This window comes from Pollicipes pollicipes, unplaced genomic scaffold, assembly GCF_011947565.3.
Source record: "Pollicipes pollicipes isolate AB1234 unplaced genomic scaffold, Ppol_2.1 Scaffold_6598;HRSCAF=7821_pilon_pilon_pilon, whole genome shotgun sequence".
Classification (NCBI taxonomy): domain Eukaryota; kingdom Metazoa; phylum Arthropoda; class Thecostraca; order Pollicipedomorpha; family Pollicipedidae; genus Pollicipes; species Pollicipes pollicipes.
In genome coordinates, this window is record NW_023596906.1 from 92,180 (window position 1) to 106,893 (window position 14,714).

Here is a 14,714-nt window from a genome sequence, read left to right on the forward strand (position 1 = left end):
CAGAACCATCCGACACATGTGCAGGTAGTGGGAATGTCACAGAAAATCATGTGCCCAAATTGCCACACTACACTGCTGCGCTGCACTACACTGAGCAGTGCCACACTACACTGCGCGGTGCACTTCTGTCCGTGGCGAAGCTGATCTGGCGTGCTACCTGGACAGGTCTGACCCGCGTACAACCTGAAGGCTTCGCAACTTCGGAGGTTTGCAACACCTGTCGCTTGCTTGACCAGAGACAATATGATGAACGATTTAGTCTTGAGTTTGGTCGTAATTCGCTGGATATCATTGTGCATTTAAAGGTAAGGTCTGAGTAGGTTTTCAGAAACAAAAGTTGCGAAATGGAACGCGCAAAATGTGATTGCGGTCCAGCTGTGGCCAGAAAAATTTGTGTTTAAGTTTATGGAAATATCATGGACCCGTGGAGTATCATGGCTGCATAGAAATATCGCAGTAATTTCATCACTGACGCAAGCGTGTTTACACGGCGATAATGGCTGTGATTTGGGAGAAGCTAGGATAGCTCAGCCCACGGTGCCGATAAAGCACGCCTGCTGGCAGGGTCAACTCACGTAATATCGTAGGTAATCACTAACCGCAGCTATCGCAACCGCTTCGCCAACAGCGCGGGGCGCTATGGACATGCCTTACGTCATTGGTGGTGGTGCGCATCGCCTCCTCTTTTGCTCTGGCGTGATCGTGAGCTGTAGGGACAGCCCAGACCAGCGCACTAATAACAATGGAAACCGCTTACAGCACTGCAAACAAAAGGCACAAGGCAGTGGCGTGCGGCGGCGCACACGGCGCGGTCACGCCACACACGCCACGCTCTCACGCACAGGGCGGCGCTAACGCGGCGTGTTTTTCAACAGATTACATGCATGGTAAAACTGGGGAGCCTGTCTCACGGCCGAGAATTAGTGAATGTTGCTCGTCTTCTCGGCCGTTTGAAGACCACGAGCGCGGCTGTCTTGTTCCGTTTCGTAAAGAATGTGACAGGATAGTTTACCACGATAGGCCGTGACTTCACCAGCCCAGAGCTGCAGTCACGGCTGAATTGTGGTTGTGACGAAATATTCTTTAGCGTGTTTTGTTGTGCCATAACACGTCCACCCTGCTAAGACTGGCACTGCTGCCAGTTCCCAATTGGCAGCCACAAGCTTGTTAGATTGACGCGGCTTCTGGGACACATACAAGATTTCGGTTGTGCTGGACTTTCTGGGAAACCTGGGCTTTTAAGTAATGGCCGTTCGACGTGATAACAAACATTCTGGTTTTTAAATGTTGCGAACGGCAAATAATCTGAATGCTGCGAGGCAGTATTAATACCAGATGCAATCGAAAAGCCTTCTTTGAAATTTAATCGGAAATTCAACGCCAACATGCAGACGAGCAGAGTTTACACACGGCATGCGGCACATGACATTTGACTGATGACTGTTTGTTCAGAGCTCCTTCGGGCTGAGCAGACCACTTGCAAGAGACATGGTTTTAGAAGAGATGCCACAGATGGAATGCTACTGCTGTCCGCGGCAGATCGAGAGATCGAGACGGTCTCAGTCACAGATCGGGAGATCGAGACCGGCTCAAACACAGATCGAGAGCGAGACCGCCTCAGTCACAACACCCAGTGTGCGAGGAAGATGGAAGGGACGCTGTGCCGCGGCTGGCGACATGTTTGATGATGCCGGCTTCCACCATGGGAGAGGGCGCGTTTAGCTAACAGTTGCTGACCACCCTTCCGTACTGTGGTGTGAGCGTGATCTTGGTCCTGGTCGGAATTTTGAAATGGTCCTGATAGTGAGCTGAAATAGGTAATGTACGATATTGACCGTACAGTGAGCTTCACCGTGAACTGGTCTTGCAGTCAGCTCATCAATGATCAATAGCTCTTGCCATCATGATCTTAATTGTGAGCATATCTTTATCGTGGTCCGATAGGGAACTGATCGTAACGGCACTGTATCGGCAGGATGATTGCTCAGGTCAGTGATTGGGGATGATGTTATTCGGCACTCCAGTGGAGCGCAAATATTGAAGTCAGTTGCGACTTTGTTGGTTACAGTGGCCGTTCATGACGCAGGCTTTTGTGCAAAAGCTTTTGGGTGGTGGATGAGGCGTGAATTGTTTGTTTTGTTGTCCCACCCACGGAGCAGATATCTTAGCAAGCCGTACTTCATTCAGATGACAAATCGTCCGTTACTCGGCACCCGTCCAAGTGACCGGCAAAGCAGGAAAATCTCCCACCAGATGCAGTCGGTGCACATTCAGCACCAAAACTGCCAAAAGCAGAAATACTGGCTGTTGATTGGTGGACAGCTTCGTCGTCGCGGCACTGGTTGGCCAGTGGTGGACCTTGACCGCCGTCGCCGCGGGCGACGAGTCGTTTTGTTCAAGTGGATGAACACGGCTGAAAACAAGCGCGGAGGGTCAGGACGCGGCGGTTATGTACGGTCAAAAGGCGGGCACTAACTGTGGAACAATGGTGTGAAGCATTGACGCTGACGTCAGTCCTCAGGCCATGGGAAACGGAGATAAGTGGACCGGGCGGGGGGGGGGGGGGGGGGAGCCCTGAGTTTTCTCAAATATTTCACATTGCCTCGAGGACGTTGTCAGAAGGAACAACCAAAAATGGTCATCCCTCCACTACTTGGAAGATTTCCAGTGCCACTGCTCAGATCCGTCGCCAGTCGTTGCCAAATGCTGTTTTAAAGCGGCATATGCACAGGTCCGCTCATCGTTGAACTACCTGTTTTAGGAAATGCTTGATAATTTGTGTTCATGCAAGCGTGTTAGATATTCCGCGACTGTCCTCATATTTTCAGTTCATGTTTCCGCAACGCTTCGGCCGGTTGCTTTTCCATCGTCGTCAGGTATAAACTGGTCCTGAAAAGCGCCATTTCATGCCTGGCGCGAGGACCCGTACGTAGCGCACCATTAAATGGCTTTGGCAGCCGTTAGCTTCCAAGCCACGATCTCACCATTCGTAGTCTGACGCGCTAACCAAGGAGTCTGATTATGCTGGTCGGAAACACCAGTTACGATAGCAGTAGTCCGCCAATGTTTCTTCATGTGTTTAGTTTTCTTCCCAAAGTTAGCTGTGAAATCTGGCGGCCTACCGTTCTGGACTGCATGGAAAATCCGGTGCTGCACTTTGCCACCTGATATCAGTTTGCGGGATATGACCTGAACCTTGTGCATCACGGTCTTCTGAATCTACTACCCGCATGTAACGAACGCTTATACGAGTGTCATGATATTTTCAAATTCAGGCTGAAATGTCATGTCAAATGTCAAATGAGGTTCAGTCAGCAGCACCCAACACCCAATGCAGCTGTGATAATTTCAAGTAATGCTTACAATGCAGCAATGGCATGATACCTGATGCGACGTGGAGGCGAGCGAACAGATGACATGCATGACGCTTGTACAGTTATATTACATAGATAATGTCACAAACTCCGCTGATGAAGCTCAGCACGAGGCTGCCATAAACATGTTCGTCCCTCCGGGCCTACAGAAGTGCGCGATAGCACAATGATTTTTTGGAGTAAGCGGGGCTTTCAAACGAATACAAAGTTGCATTTTCAAAACAAAATCCAGGGGAGGCCGGATTTTCACAGGACGTGCAAATGTACGTGATCGCGTTGGCAACGCGTAACGCATTTATTTATTTTGGACCACACCTATTCCGCCCTCCAGTGCCTCATCTCCGCGAACCATGCATGCTCGCAGTCCTCACCCGATCCTGTAGTGATCGTACATCCCGTAGAAGCCGTGTTTGACGCCGGCGTCATGCTTCCACGGCGACGAGGCGTCCGCGTGCATGGCACCGTGGTCCCGACGTCCGTACATGTACTGCCGGCTGTACCCGTGCTCCTCATCTGGGGACACAGCGCTGTTGTTAAAGGGAACGTTCCATATGGGTGTGAGGTTTTTAAATGAGCTGGTTATTTTTGAGGTACCTCCCTGTAGTTCACAGCTTTGTCCCTCATAAGACAGAAAATCCTTTTGTTTCTGAGCGAAGCATCCGTGAACTTGCGCATACTATTTCGTGCCACCTTATTTGAAGTGACCCAGAGATGCATGCCGTCATAGAAACATCATAAGAAATTCGCCTTCTCAGTGTTCATACTGTGCTTAAGGTTCATGCAGATATGACCATTGTCTTATGCATGTCTGAAGCACGTCAGCACGAATAATCGCGTCAACGGAGATCAGTCGAATTTCAACAAGCTTAACGCGTCAAGTTCAAGTTACGATCACGAACATCATTTGGTATAGATATTTGGGCAGTTCTGCTAGCCATGACGGAATATACCTAGGAATCGAGTAACTTGAGAATATTCCACATTGATATGGGGATTTCAACCGAAATAGCCACCTTGAAGATCATTCGGTGCAGTTCATAGCACTGTCCTTCTCATGACCTAAACCCCTCTAGTTTCTGAGCTACATGCCCGTGAAAATGTGCAGACTGTTTCGCACAGACTGTTTCGGGATCACCCAGGCATCAATGATGCCATAATAACGTCATACAGATTCTGTCATTCTTTTGGCTATGCGTTGTTCAAGGCCGCATAGCCGCCGCATGTATATATATATATATATATATATATATATATATATATATATATATATATATGTATATATAAACATACTAAAACGGGCACACAAATACGCACACAAACCGATGGCCATTTTTACACGCACAAATAAGCAAGTCATCTAGCGGTGAACTGATTTACTACAAGCGAGTCCGCTTCGGTGTCATTTCTGTTTGGCAGTGACCCTGACACCATAGAAATGTCCCATGACGTAAAAATTCAACGATGACGTATGGAGCAGCACATTTGCTAAAAAGTGATGTTTTGTTATGGCAGGGGTAGGGCTAGGGCAGTTTTTTGTAATTTAAAGGATACCAATGGTTTTACGTAAGTTTTTATCTCATAAGTCATGTTTGCCTCAAAATCTTCAAGTGTGGAGCATTCGCTTTAATAACCGACACATGTACCGCCGGCTGTACAGGTGCTTCTGAGGATGTAACGCTGTTGTTAACACGCGCTCGGGTCGGGGTCAATTTGACCCCGACGAAGGTCTTTTCCAGACTAACTTCCGAACAGTGTGTGGAAATCATGCCAAAAGTTAGTAAAGTTGTAGGAAACTGAAAAGACAATATTTTGGTGCAATACGTTAAGATATACGTTGACAGGTCGTTAGGCTATAGCAGGTCAAAGCCAAGCTATGGCTGTCACGAAAGGCGATTCCTAGGGAATAGTTAAATTTGATGCAAGAACGGAGGGTCAGATGAAATCAGGCAACTTTGAAATTGCTTCACAGAAAATCAGTCCATTGAAATAAGGATTACGAATAATGGCATGGGTCTTGTTTCAGCTAGGAAGGTCAGATCAATGCACAGACGAAACCACGTCATTACTGGAAATCTTGTCGTATGAGATAGTTTGCAATGCTCTTTTCGAGTTCCCCGATCAGAGCGACGTCGAAAGGCATCTTATTTTAACTCCATGAAGGTGAGGGAGGTTACTGCCCTTAAAAGACCCTGGCCAACCTTTCGCTTTGAAGAACATGCTGTCTTAAGTAACTCTTAACAATTATTTTAGACTTCAATATCAAGACTATTTCGAGGGGTTTTACTCATCCTGCCCTTCTGAGGGTCAAATAAGGTCACTGGCATGAACATCAGCAAAGTTTTCCTTAGAACGGAGTCTAGTTTAAAGCTGGTTGCATGAGGAGGTCTGCTGGCACTTCGATACCAATCTGGAGTCTGACCTTATCCGACCTCATGCGACCCAAGAGTCATAACCTACCTCACACAGCCGGTCACCCGGCCGCGTGAGTGCCGTGTGCTGTGTACTGCCGGCTGTGCCGCACTGCTCACCTCGTGGCACGGCCAGTTGTCAAAATACGACACATATACTGCCGGCGGTATCCGTATGCCAGGTGGGGTCAGGATTCAGCTATTCACATGAGGTCCATCAGATGCCGAGTACACCCGTCACTCCTCATTCGGGCACTCGGTACAGTTGCACATAAAAAGGATATCACATGTCGATCGCGCTGGCGCTGTTCAGTTCGAGCTTTGATTGACTTGAGTGAGCCTCAAATCAGCATCCAGCAATGCGGCTGTGGTGGTTTTATGTGCTGCTCACGACTGATCACCAGCGTGTTACCTAATGTAACGTGGGACGAGCGACGAGCAGACACATTTGGAAACCACAGAAACGGTTTAATAGCTGCGTAGGGATGTCCGTCTTTCAGGAGAGTCCAGCAGTTTGGCAGGCAGAGTTTCGCGGTTATATAGCGTCCTCACGCTCATCAATAAATTAGCGGTTTTCGATTCATTCATTTCAATCGCTTCGATTAAAACATATAAGCAGCTTATTTGCTTTGAGTCGATGCGATGCAGTATCGCCGAGACACTGGCATGATGGGATCCGCGCTGTCGCTTTCTGCTTGCGGTGATCAGCCTTTACCTTTCGTATGCTAATCGCAGGAGGCAATTTTACTCACATTGCAATATTGAAGAAACAACACTCCTGATGCTTACAGTCTTATAAAATGCAACTTTTTAACAAAGATATTCCTCGCTTTTGCAAATTTAGGGAGCTGTGGCTATCAGTTGCGAAGATAGATCAGCTTCTACTAAACGTGATGGTTGCGGGGACGAGCCTGACAAGGCCTGCCGCATGGTTATCATGTCTTTTATCGTGTTAGGACGGTTTTCACGTCCGAAATATCATCTGCTCTATGGTTATCATGTAGAGATCTTCAGTCTCATACACGTGCACAAATATTTCCAACGCGTTTACATATGTGCAGTGCACATTTGCTGGTGAGGATCACATCCTCTCCGACAGAGAATGGCGTTTTGAAATTACAGGCGGGGCGAACAGACATATGACTATACCAAGCTCATCAGTTAGTCAGACCAGTCAGAATGACGTTACGAAAAGCCTTCGCTTCGAAACACGCAACCCATCAATGACCTCAGACCGCTGACTTCATAATTAGTATGACCAATCCCTGACGGCTCGACACAATACGGCTGTGGGATATGGACAGGTGATCCACAAATGGCCTCGGTCCACAGATGTTTGCGGGAATCCCCACAAAAGTGCATCAGTGCGGGAGGCACTGATCGGCTGTCTCCCTTCGACTAAGCTTGCTCAGCCTCCCATCTCTGACAGTTTCCACGTCAAGAGAGGCAAGTGCGAGGTAGGGCAAACTTATGTCAGCCAGCCTAAGCCTACCGCTTATTGCCATCCCAGCCGGCGGCGGAAGTCTGACGCGACGCCTACTCTGCAGAGCAGACCAGTAAAATAGCTGGTGTCTCCTTACGTTGCATCTGTTCTATTGCCCCGCATCGCATCTGTGGCGGGATCGAAAAGGCAACGCTGGGCAATGCGCTGGGCATCAAATATGTACACCATGCACACGAGAGGATAGCAGGTGATAATGCTACAATGGAATTGTAAACAATCCTATTAAGGATTCATCAGTCAGCACGTGCCAAGCCCAACCTGGCACCTGTGATTGCAACGCGACTGCTTCCAGCTGTTGCGCAGCCGCGACCCGTGGGGAAACCGCCAGTATAATTGGTGAGAGCTGACTGTCGACTGTTTCTCAGGCTCACCGGCGCCTAATGCGAGGTGTGTGTGTGTGTGTGTGTGTGTGTGGTGTGTGTGTGTGTGTGTGTGTGTGTGTGTGTGTGTGTGTGTGTGTGTGTGTGTGTGTGTGTGTGTGTGTGTGTGTGTGTGTGTGTGTGTGTGTGTGTGTGTGTGGTGTGTGTGTGTGTGTGTGTGTGTGTGTGTATGCGTGTGTGTGTGGCGGGCGGGGGGACACCGTGACCCAGAGGAGGGCTGACCTTTGATTAGTCGGTGACCCTGCGGATGTGCCGTCACCTGACGGCTGAGAGTGACGGCGAGCATCAGCAGGGCGGCTCGCCGGCCGCAGGCCTGCAACACAACCAGTGTCTGACGCGGTGACAAGGAGCAGGGCCTAGACTCCGACCCGTAGACGGGAGATGGAGCCAGGGTCTGACCGGCAGAAGGCTGACAGAGCCAGGGTCTGACCCGCGGTCAAGTCTTATGAGCAATCAAAGCGGGAGGTTGGTCGAACAATTCGGGAACAAAGTAAGAGTCTGGCCTGCAGCCCGGGAACAGAGTGATCAGACTGCCCTGATCAGATTCAGAGCCGTGCCCACCTTACCAGGATCCATGTTGTGACTCTACCCAGGGCTAGAGTCACACGTAAATCACTCAGGTCACGTCTAGGTATGCGTGCTGGGGGGGGGGGGGCGGGGAGGCATCATAACACCTCCAAAACGTTCAGAGGGCAGTTACTGGGACAGCAGCCGAGTCAGGCCGTGAATTCCGAAAATCCCGCGCCCGGCCAAGGCCAAAGTCATAGACACACGCACGCCACTGCAAAAACCCAAGCCAGACTGGAGTGAGAACGCTGCACCACTGGCCCACGAACGCCGCCCGGCAGCAGAATGGCCCTGGCATTGGTAGGCCAAGGTTCGCGATCAGGAAATCAGTGAAGTGACGTCAATGCTACCCGTCCGATTTATGTGATACCGTGACAAAGCTGTTTGGGTGCCATCTGACAACAGATCACGTATGTTCGTGAAGCACCGCATTTGGCATGGTCGCAACTGGAAGGCCGGTGCCTGGTGTGGGTCGAGCAGCCATGACAAGGTCAGCGATTGTGAACGAAAAGAGCGTAGGTGGGCACTATGTAACTGTGATAATGAATCGAGTTGAGATCACATCGTGCGATGCAAATTAATGCAATGAGTGCACTACCGTTGAGGATGAAAAGTCATGGCATACCCGCGTCCACAAACTCTGAAGTGAACAAACCAGTTTCCGCGTGCCACTGCGGGGACGTAATGCATACACGCACCTGCACGCTTTACGACGTTTCGCATGCAGGTACTATTTCTAAGGCCCAGTCAAGCACTGTGAGACGCGACAATCATTTTACACACGATAAACAATCGGTTCGAGTAGCAAGATGGCAACAATGTACGCCGCACCTCAAGCTCAGGAGAACCAAGTGCATGCCATCGGTCGGACGCGCCGCTATGCATGTAAACAATACAGGACCCAGCCGTGATGAACACTAATGCCTTGATCCCACGGTGCTCGCACGGCCCTCGGGACGCCTGTTTGACCGGCAGCGGGAGGACCAACTCCAAGCTACCACTGCCGCGCACGTTGTGAACGGGGCAGCCACATGACATGATTTGGGACGGAACGGAACACAACCGATGTGTTCCCAGCAAGTGATGGGTGCGTAAATAACAGTAAATATGTGTTTAGCTATACAGACCGCAGGCAAAACCTGAAGGTGGGGGGGGGGGGGGGGGCGGCTTTGTTCTTTGAGCCCGCCCCTAGGGATAGAGAAAGGGCCGGTCTGCAGAACACCGCGCCCCTCACCTTGGGAGAGTCCGCCATCATGTCGCAGCACCATCACCGAGACGACCGCTGCACCGCTACTGAGCGCGCCCGGTGGTGGCGCGGCCGCGCTCGGAGCCCGACCGTGTTCCCACGTGGCGCACGTGTCTGTGGTGCCGCGCCACCGCCGTGACCCACCCGCTCTGGCCTAGTTTCCCGCGGCGGTAGATGCGGCTCCGCACGGAGGCCCTGACCCCTCACCTCCGGTCGGGGCTCCGCCAATCGGCCGGGCTCGGCCCGAGGCGCTGCAGGGGGGGGGGGGGGGGGAGCGGCCACCTGCGTCAGCGAGGCGCCATCGCCGTGGTGATGCTGGGCCTCAAGGCTGCGGTGTCGCTTGTACGTTACGAGGGTCGGCGGCGCAGGAAGTGCGGCATGTGCAGCATCAAGTACGTTTCAAATGCGGTGTGAACTTGAACTATCCAAGGTTCGCGGGAAAATAAAGCCTTAATGCCCAAGGAGCCCACGAACCTTCATTCTTGTTTCCTCGTGCTAATACCATGTCAGGCTGCCTGATGGCGAAGAAGGGCAACCATGCTCTCACTGGCGTGGGTGTGGATTTGCACTATTTTGGGTGGGTGCTGGCCCTGTCAATGTTCGGTTTGGCCGCTTCAAAGCTGATGTTGTCCCTGTCCAGCATATTTGTACTTTGCGCCAAATCCGAGATTAGCCTCTTCAGCGCTTAATTTATCACTCCCTAACATATTAAAGCCAAAAACACGCAGAGCCTTAAACGTGAGAAATAACAATAGTTCGATCTTAAAAGGCCATTGAGGCTCTATATGTACCACATAGAAGAGACAAACAAAAACAGGCCAAGTTTGATTGGATCCACGTGCATTAAAGTGGATCAAAGAGACTTGCTAATGTTCATGGTATGAGGGATAAGGGTATTGTCTGTACATCACACAAATCATCGTCAGCATTTTTACCTTTCCGTTTTGAGCTCACGCGCTCGCACTCACATGCATCGCGGCTGGTGCTCGCCTACACCTTGACGTCAGACGTTGCAGTCTCCACTGGCGGTGAAGCGTGGGCTACCGCATACATCAGGAGACAAGAGGCGGCACAGAGAAAACGGCGATTCGCATAGACTCAGGAAAGACTGGGAGGTCTGTTTTATTGATTCAATTTTTAGACCGATCCTCTGGCCGAATAATCCGTCACGCGCAGGCCGGTACCTGCGGTAACAAAACAACCGAAACTCTACCATCACGTCAATGCTGACAAGCGAATCTGAAGGAGCGCATGTCTTAACCTTAACTTATGTCATACCGGTCGTTAATGGTATGTCTACTACCAGCTTTAAACAGCCAGAATGAATATTTAATTATATATATATATATATATATATATATAGTTGTGAATCATATATATATATATATATATATATATATATATATATATATATATATATATACACATATATATATATATATATGTATATGTATATATATATATATATATATATATATATATATATATATATATATGCATATATATATATATATATATATATATATATAACAATGAATAACCATACCAATGTATACGACCCAGAGCAGCCGGTGCGGCGAGTGTTTACTGTGCAAAACATTCGGGCGTTGCACAGAAGCCAGCACCGCAACATAGTCATTAAGTCGAGGCCGGTTTGATCCTGCCGACTTCCCACTGCGGTCGGCTCAGGCTTCAACATCCTAAGCGTTCACAGCAAAGCAGTTCATCGGGCTTCATGGCGCTAAAACAGCGCGTGAACTTCCAGTTTGTCATTTCCAGTGTGCGAGCAGTTTAATGTCCGGAAGCTTACAGGCAGATGGTGTTCAATGATGACAATGATGTAAAACACCCATAACAAATTGCGATTTGCATTATATCGAAGTGAGGTACTGCGCCCTTCTTGTTTGCTGTTTTGGAAACCAGAAACATTCAGGCGGTAATCAGCGCCGACCAGGAAAGAAATGCAACTAATGGGAGCCATCCTTCCGGTGAAAGCCCGCGTTGTGATTTACTTCCGTCTGTAAGCGGCGCACGCCCTCCCTGCCAGGGTGACAGACAGACGACGCCGTAAGCAGGAGCAAGAGGAGAGGGGGGGGGGGGGGGGGGGGGGAGGGACAGGGCAGGAGGCGCTTGCCCACCAACTTTTAGACTGAGGAGGCGATGGCGCTCCCCAACTTTGACGGGATTACTTTAAAGGCTTTCATGCGTAAAATCGAGCTATTTTTTAAAGAACGCACAGAAAATGGGAATCAGCATAGAATTACGTCAAGAAAAAATCAGCAAACCGTCTGCTGTTTCCGTATTCGTCAATTTTCCTTCATATAAATGTCTATTTGAAGCGAGTGTTTCCCATTTATATGGGGTTTTGAACAAACAAAAAAGCGGGGCGAGTATTTCAAAATCACCCTGGCATTCGTGACGTCATGAAATCACCATTCAAATCCTGCCATCCCATGCGCCATTCCATAGGCCAGGAAAAATATAATTGGCGATGCGTTCTTATCTGGCGTTTGTGAGCGCGACTTCCAAAAAAGGGGCCGCCAATTGACCCTCAATCAATGTTAGGCAAGGTACGACGACGTTATGAAGCCATGACGCATTGAGCATCATGTTTGCTAACCAGAGAATTGTGCTGTCTAGAGCAGTCTTTTCAACTTAAAAAGTAACTAGTTATAAGCTAGCTTGTTTTTCACATATGGTGCTTGCTTCAATGTCTTCAAATGGTAATCACTCCCTTAAGTGACATAGACAACGCTGCGCCTTTTGGGTAGGAATTGGTTGCTTGCGGTTCGTCATGAAAATGTCATGTTGTCAACGACGAACACAAGCATATGCATAAGCATCTCCTTCTGCCACTTGCTCTGGGACCGATCCAGGATGCTATTTACCCGCTCCCGGCCGGAAGGATGAAGTTGACTTTCCCCTACGATTTGACCGATCAAAGATAAAAAAGGAACGCTGGAAATAGCACAACATTTTTACAGCCGATGTATCTTTTCACTTTAAATTATTTGTGCGAATTTGGGGTTTGATCTGTCAAGATTAGTGACCTGGGTTACGTCAACGAGGTCAGCCCCAAAAAGTTTGACCACACATAATTTTTTGGTGGGTCATTTGCCATCTTTCAAACTTGTTGTAGTAACGAAGCATGATGGCACCTACAGTTTGCATATTTTATATTGTTTGAAATTGCGAGATCAGTGACTTAAATCAGGTCGATTTTGCCACTTCTTGGAAATAATGTCACCGCGTACGGGCTTTATGCAAGTTTGGTGTTTGTGTGAGGAAAAGAGTACTAACGTACCTGCACAACCATCACATAACCATAGACCACATGAGCTTCGCCTTGGTCATAGCCTATTTCTATGGTTACCTTCTGCAAAGCGTATGCTGTGCTCAAAATAGACAGTTTTCACAGGCAAATTAATACGCAGCATTCGCATACTGCACTGACAGCATGTGATATCATGCTAGTGCATGCCGAGGTCACAGTAAGACACGTGAGGACATTGAAGGTCATGTTTGCTCATCCAAAGTCAATGAAATGTGTTGCCAGCAGCGGAGAGGGCAGATGAACGAGTGCGATGCGCGTAGCCACCTCCTTATTGTGTTTGTGAAGCTCATGACGCAATATTTCATGCACCAGCGTACCTGTTCTCAGATTGTTGCACATACATTGCCAAGCGCCGAAGTGACTTTGCATAATGTAAACAGCAGCTGTGCGATCTCGAGTACCTGCAGATGCACAATACACTATTTCAACCACAACCAAATTGTAATGGTCACATAGACCCGGTTAGCACTTGAAGCTCTTTCGTTTTGATAGTCGATGAGTTTAATCTAAGTTGACCTCAGACGACACCTAGGTCAGCCTCAAATGGTATTTTCGCGTCTGGAATACGCTTTCCCCACTACCGCACCTCACAAAATGGTTAGTCGGAAGCACATTGCGGAGACAAGTATGGTTCTTGGAAGCTACTGGCAGACCAATTAGCAGTAACTTTTGCACAAATCCTGACCATGACTTGTGTAAGCCCAGGTGACATCGCATGATACACATAATGAGATGTTGGTGGCGACGGCCGAAAGGGGCGAAGGCAGCTAAAGTTTTCGACTTTATGCTATATATTGTGCATGAGTAAATTATGCTGTTCCCGTGTCTCGCCTCCAGCTTACTGGTACGCACGCTACGTCCAGTTACTTCTGTATTTGACACTCGTCACAAGCACTTGTCACAGTACGTCCCGCCTGCACGTCCGTCCTTGCGCCGGTGGCTTCAGAACCTTCTCGTTACTAACTACCTACCTCCCCTGGCACCCGCGGCCACGCCCTCGCACGGGGGCCTGGGGAAGGAGGAGGGAATGCGAGCGTCTCTAAGCGGCGCTCGCCAAACTACGCAAACATTTACTGGCTAGCACATGGGTGTTCTCTGACACCTTACACTACACTCTTCTTAAATAAGAATGCCCTCATAGTTGAATCATTCAAATCATGCCATAATGAACAATCCATGGCATAATGAACACATCCCAAGAACCTAACATAATGCGCACAGTAGAGAGGCCAATTAAGTGATATCTGCTACGTCATTACAACTTACCTAAATAACATGTTATCAAAAACAATACAAATACACCATAAATCATGTTTGTGCATCCAGCTATCGCAGTCATGGGCTAAATCGATCTGAAGGCCGCCTGACTCGGGCGCTCCGTTGTTCGCGGTGACCGTTCGAAGACGGTTGCCCTGCGGACATTGGGATCTGGGACCTGGACGCACTAAAATGAGGACTCGAACTTGGTGGTGATTCTTTGGTTCGCGTCAGGTCACGGAGGAACAGTGGTGACGTGGGCCGTGGGATGCGTGACCTGCGCTTCGAGGTAGGGCCGGGGGTCTGTTCCGCTGCTGTCGCTGGCTCGTCAGACGGTTCAGCCGCGGCCTGGGCTGGTGTGGGATTCGGAGCTTCGGCCCCCGCCAGCTGATTCGCTGCCGCGGCTTGGGCTGGAGCGAAACTCCCTGGCCTCCTCAGGCGGACGCCCAGCCACGTTGGCCCCTGCGTCACTGGCAGACACAATAGTGGTACTGCTGGCCCCGGTACAGCTGTCTGCTGTCCACCTGTGGACATGGGTACAGCCGTTGCTGGTGTGACTGTCTGAGTCGGTACCTACGCTGCGACTGTGCTGTTTGGCTGTGCGGCGCCGCGACCGGCGCAGTCCGGCTGTTGGTGTTGTCGAC

At 49.5% G+C, this 14,714-nt stretch overlaps 1 protein-coding gene across 1 annotated transcript; it reads right to left on the reverse strand.

Moving 5' to 3' along the window:
- Window positions 1–1,589: 1,589 nt before the first annotated feature.
- Window positions 1,590–9,586, reverse strand: LOC119107020 (uncharacterized). Its single transcript, XM_037230367.1, has 4 exons — window positions 9,468–9,586; window positions 7,889–7,979; window positions 3,746–3,887; window positions 1,590–2,413 (listed from the first exon to the last, which is right to left on the reverse strand). The coding sequence occupies exons 1-4, from the start codon at window positions 9,486–9,488 to the stop codon at window positions 2,203–2,205; spliced, it is 465 nt and encodes a 154-aa protein (XP_037086262.1). The 5' UTR covers window positions 9,489–9,586; the 3' UTR covers window positions 1,590–2,202.
- Between the last annotated feature and the right edge of the window lie 5,128 nt (window positions 9,587–14,714).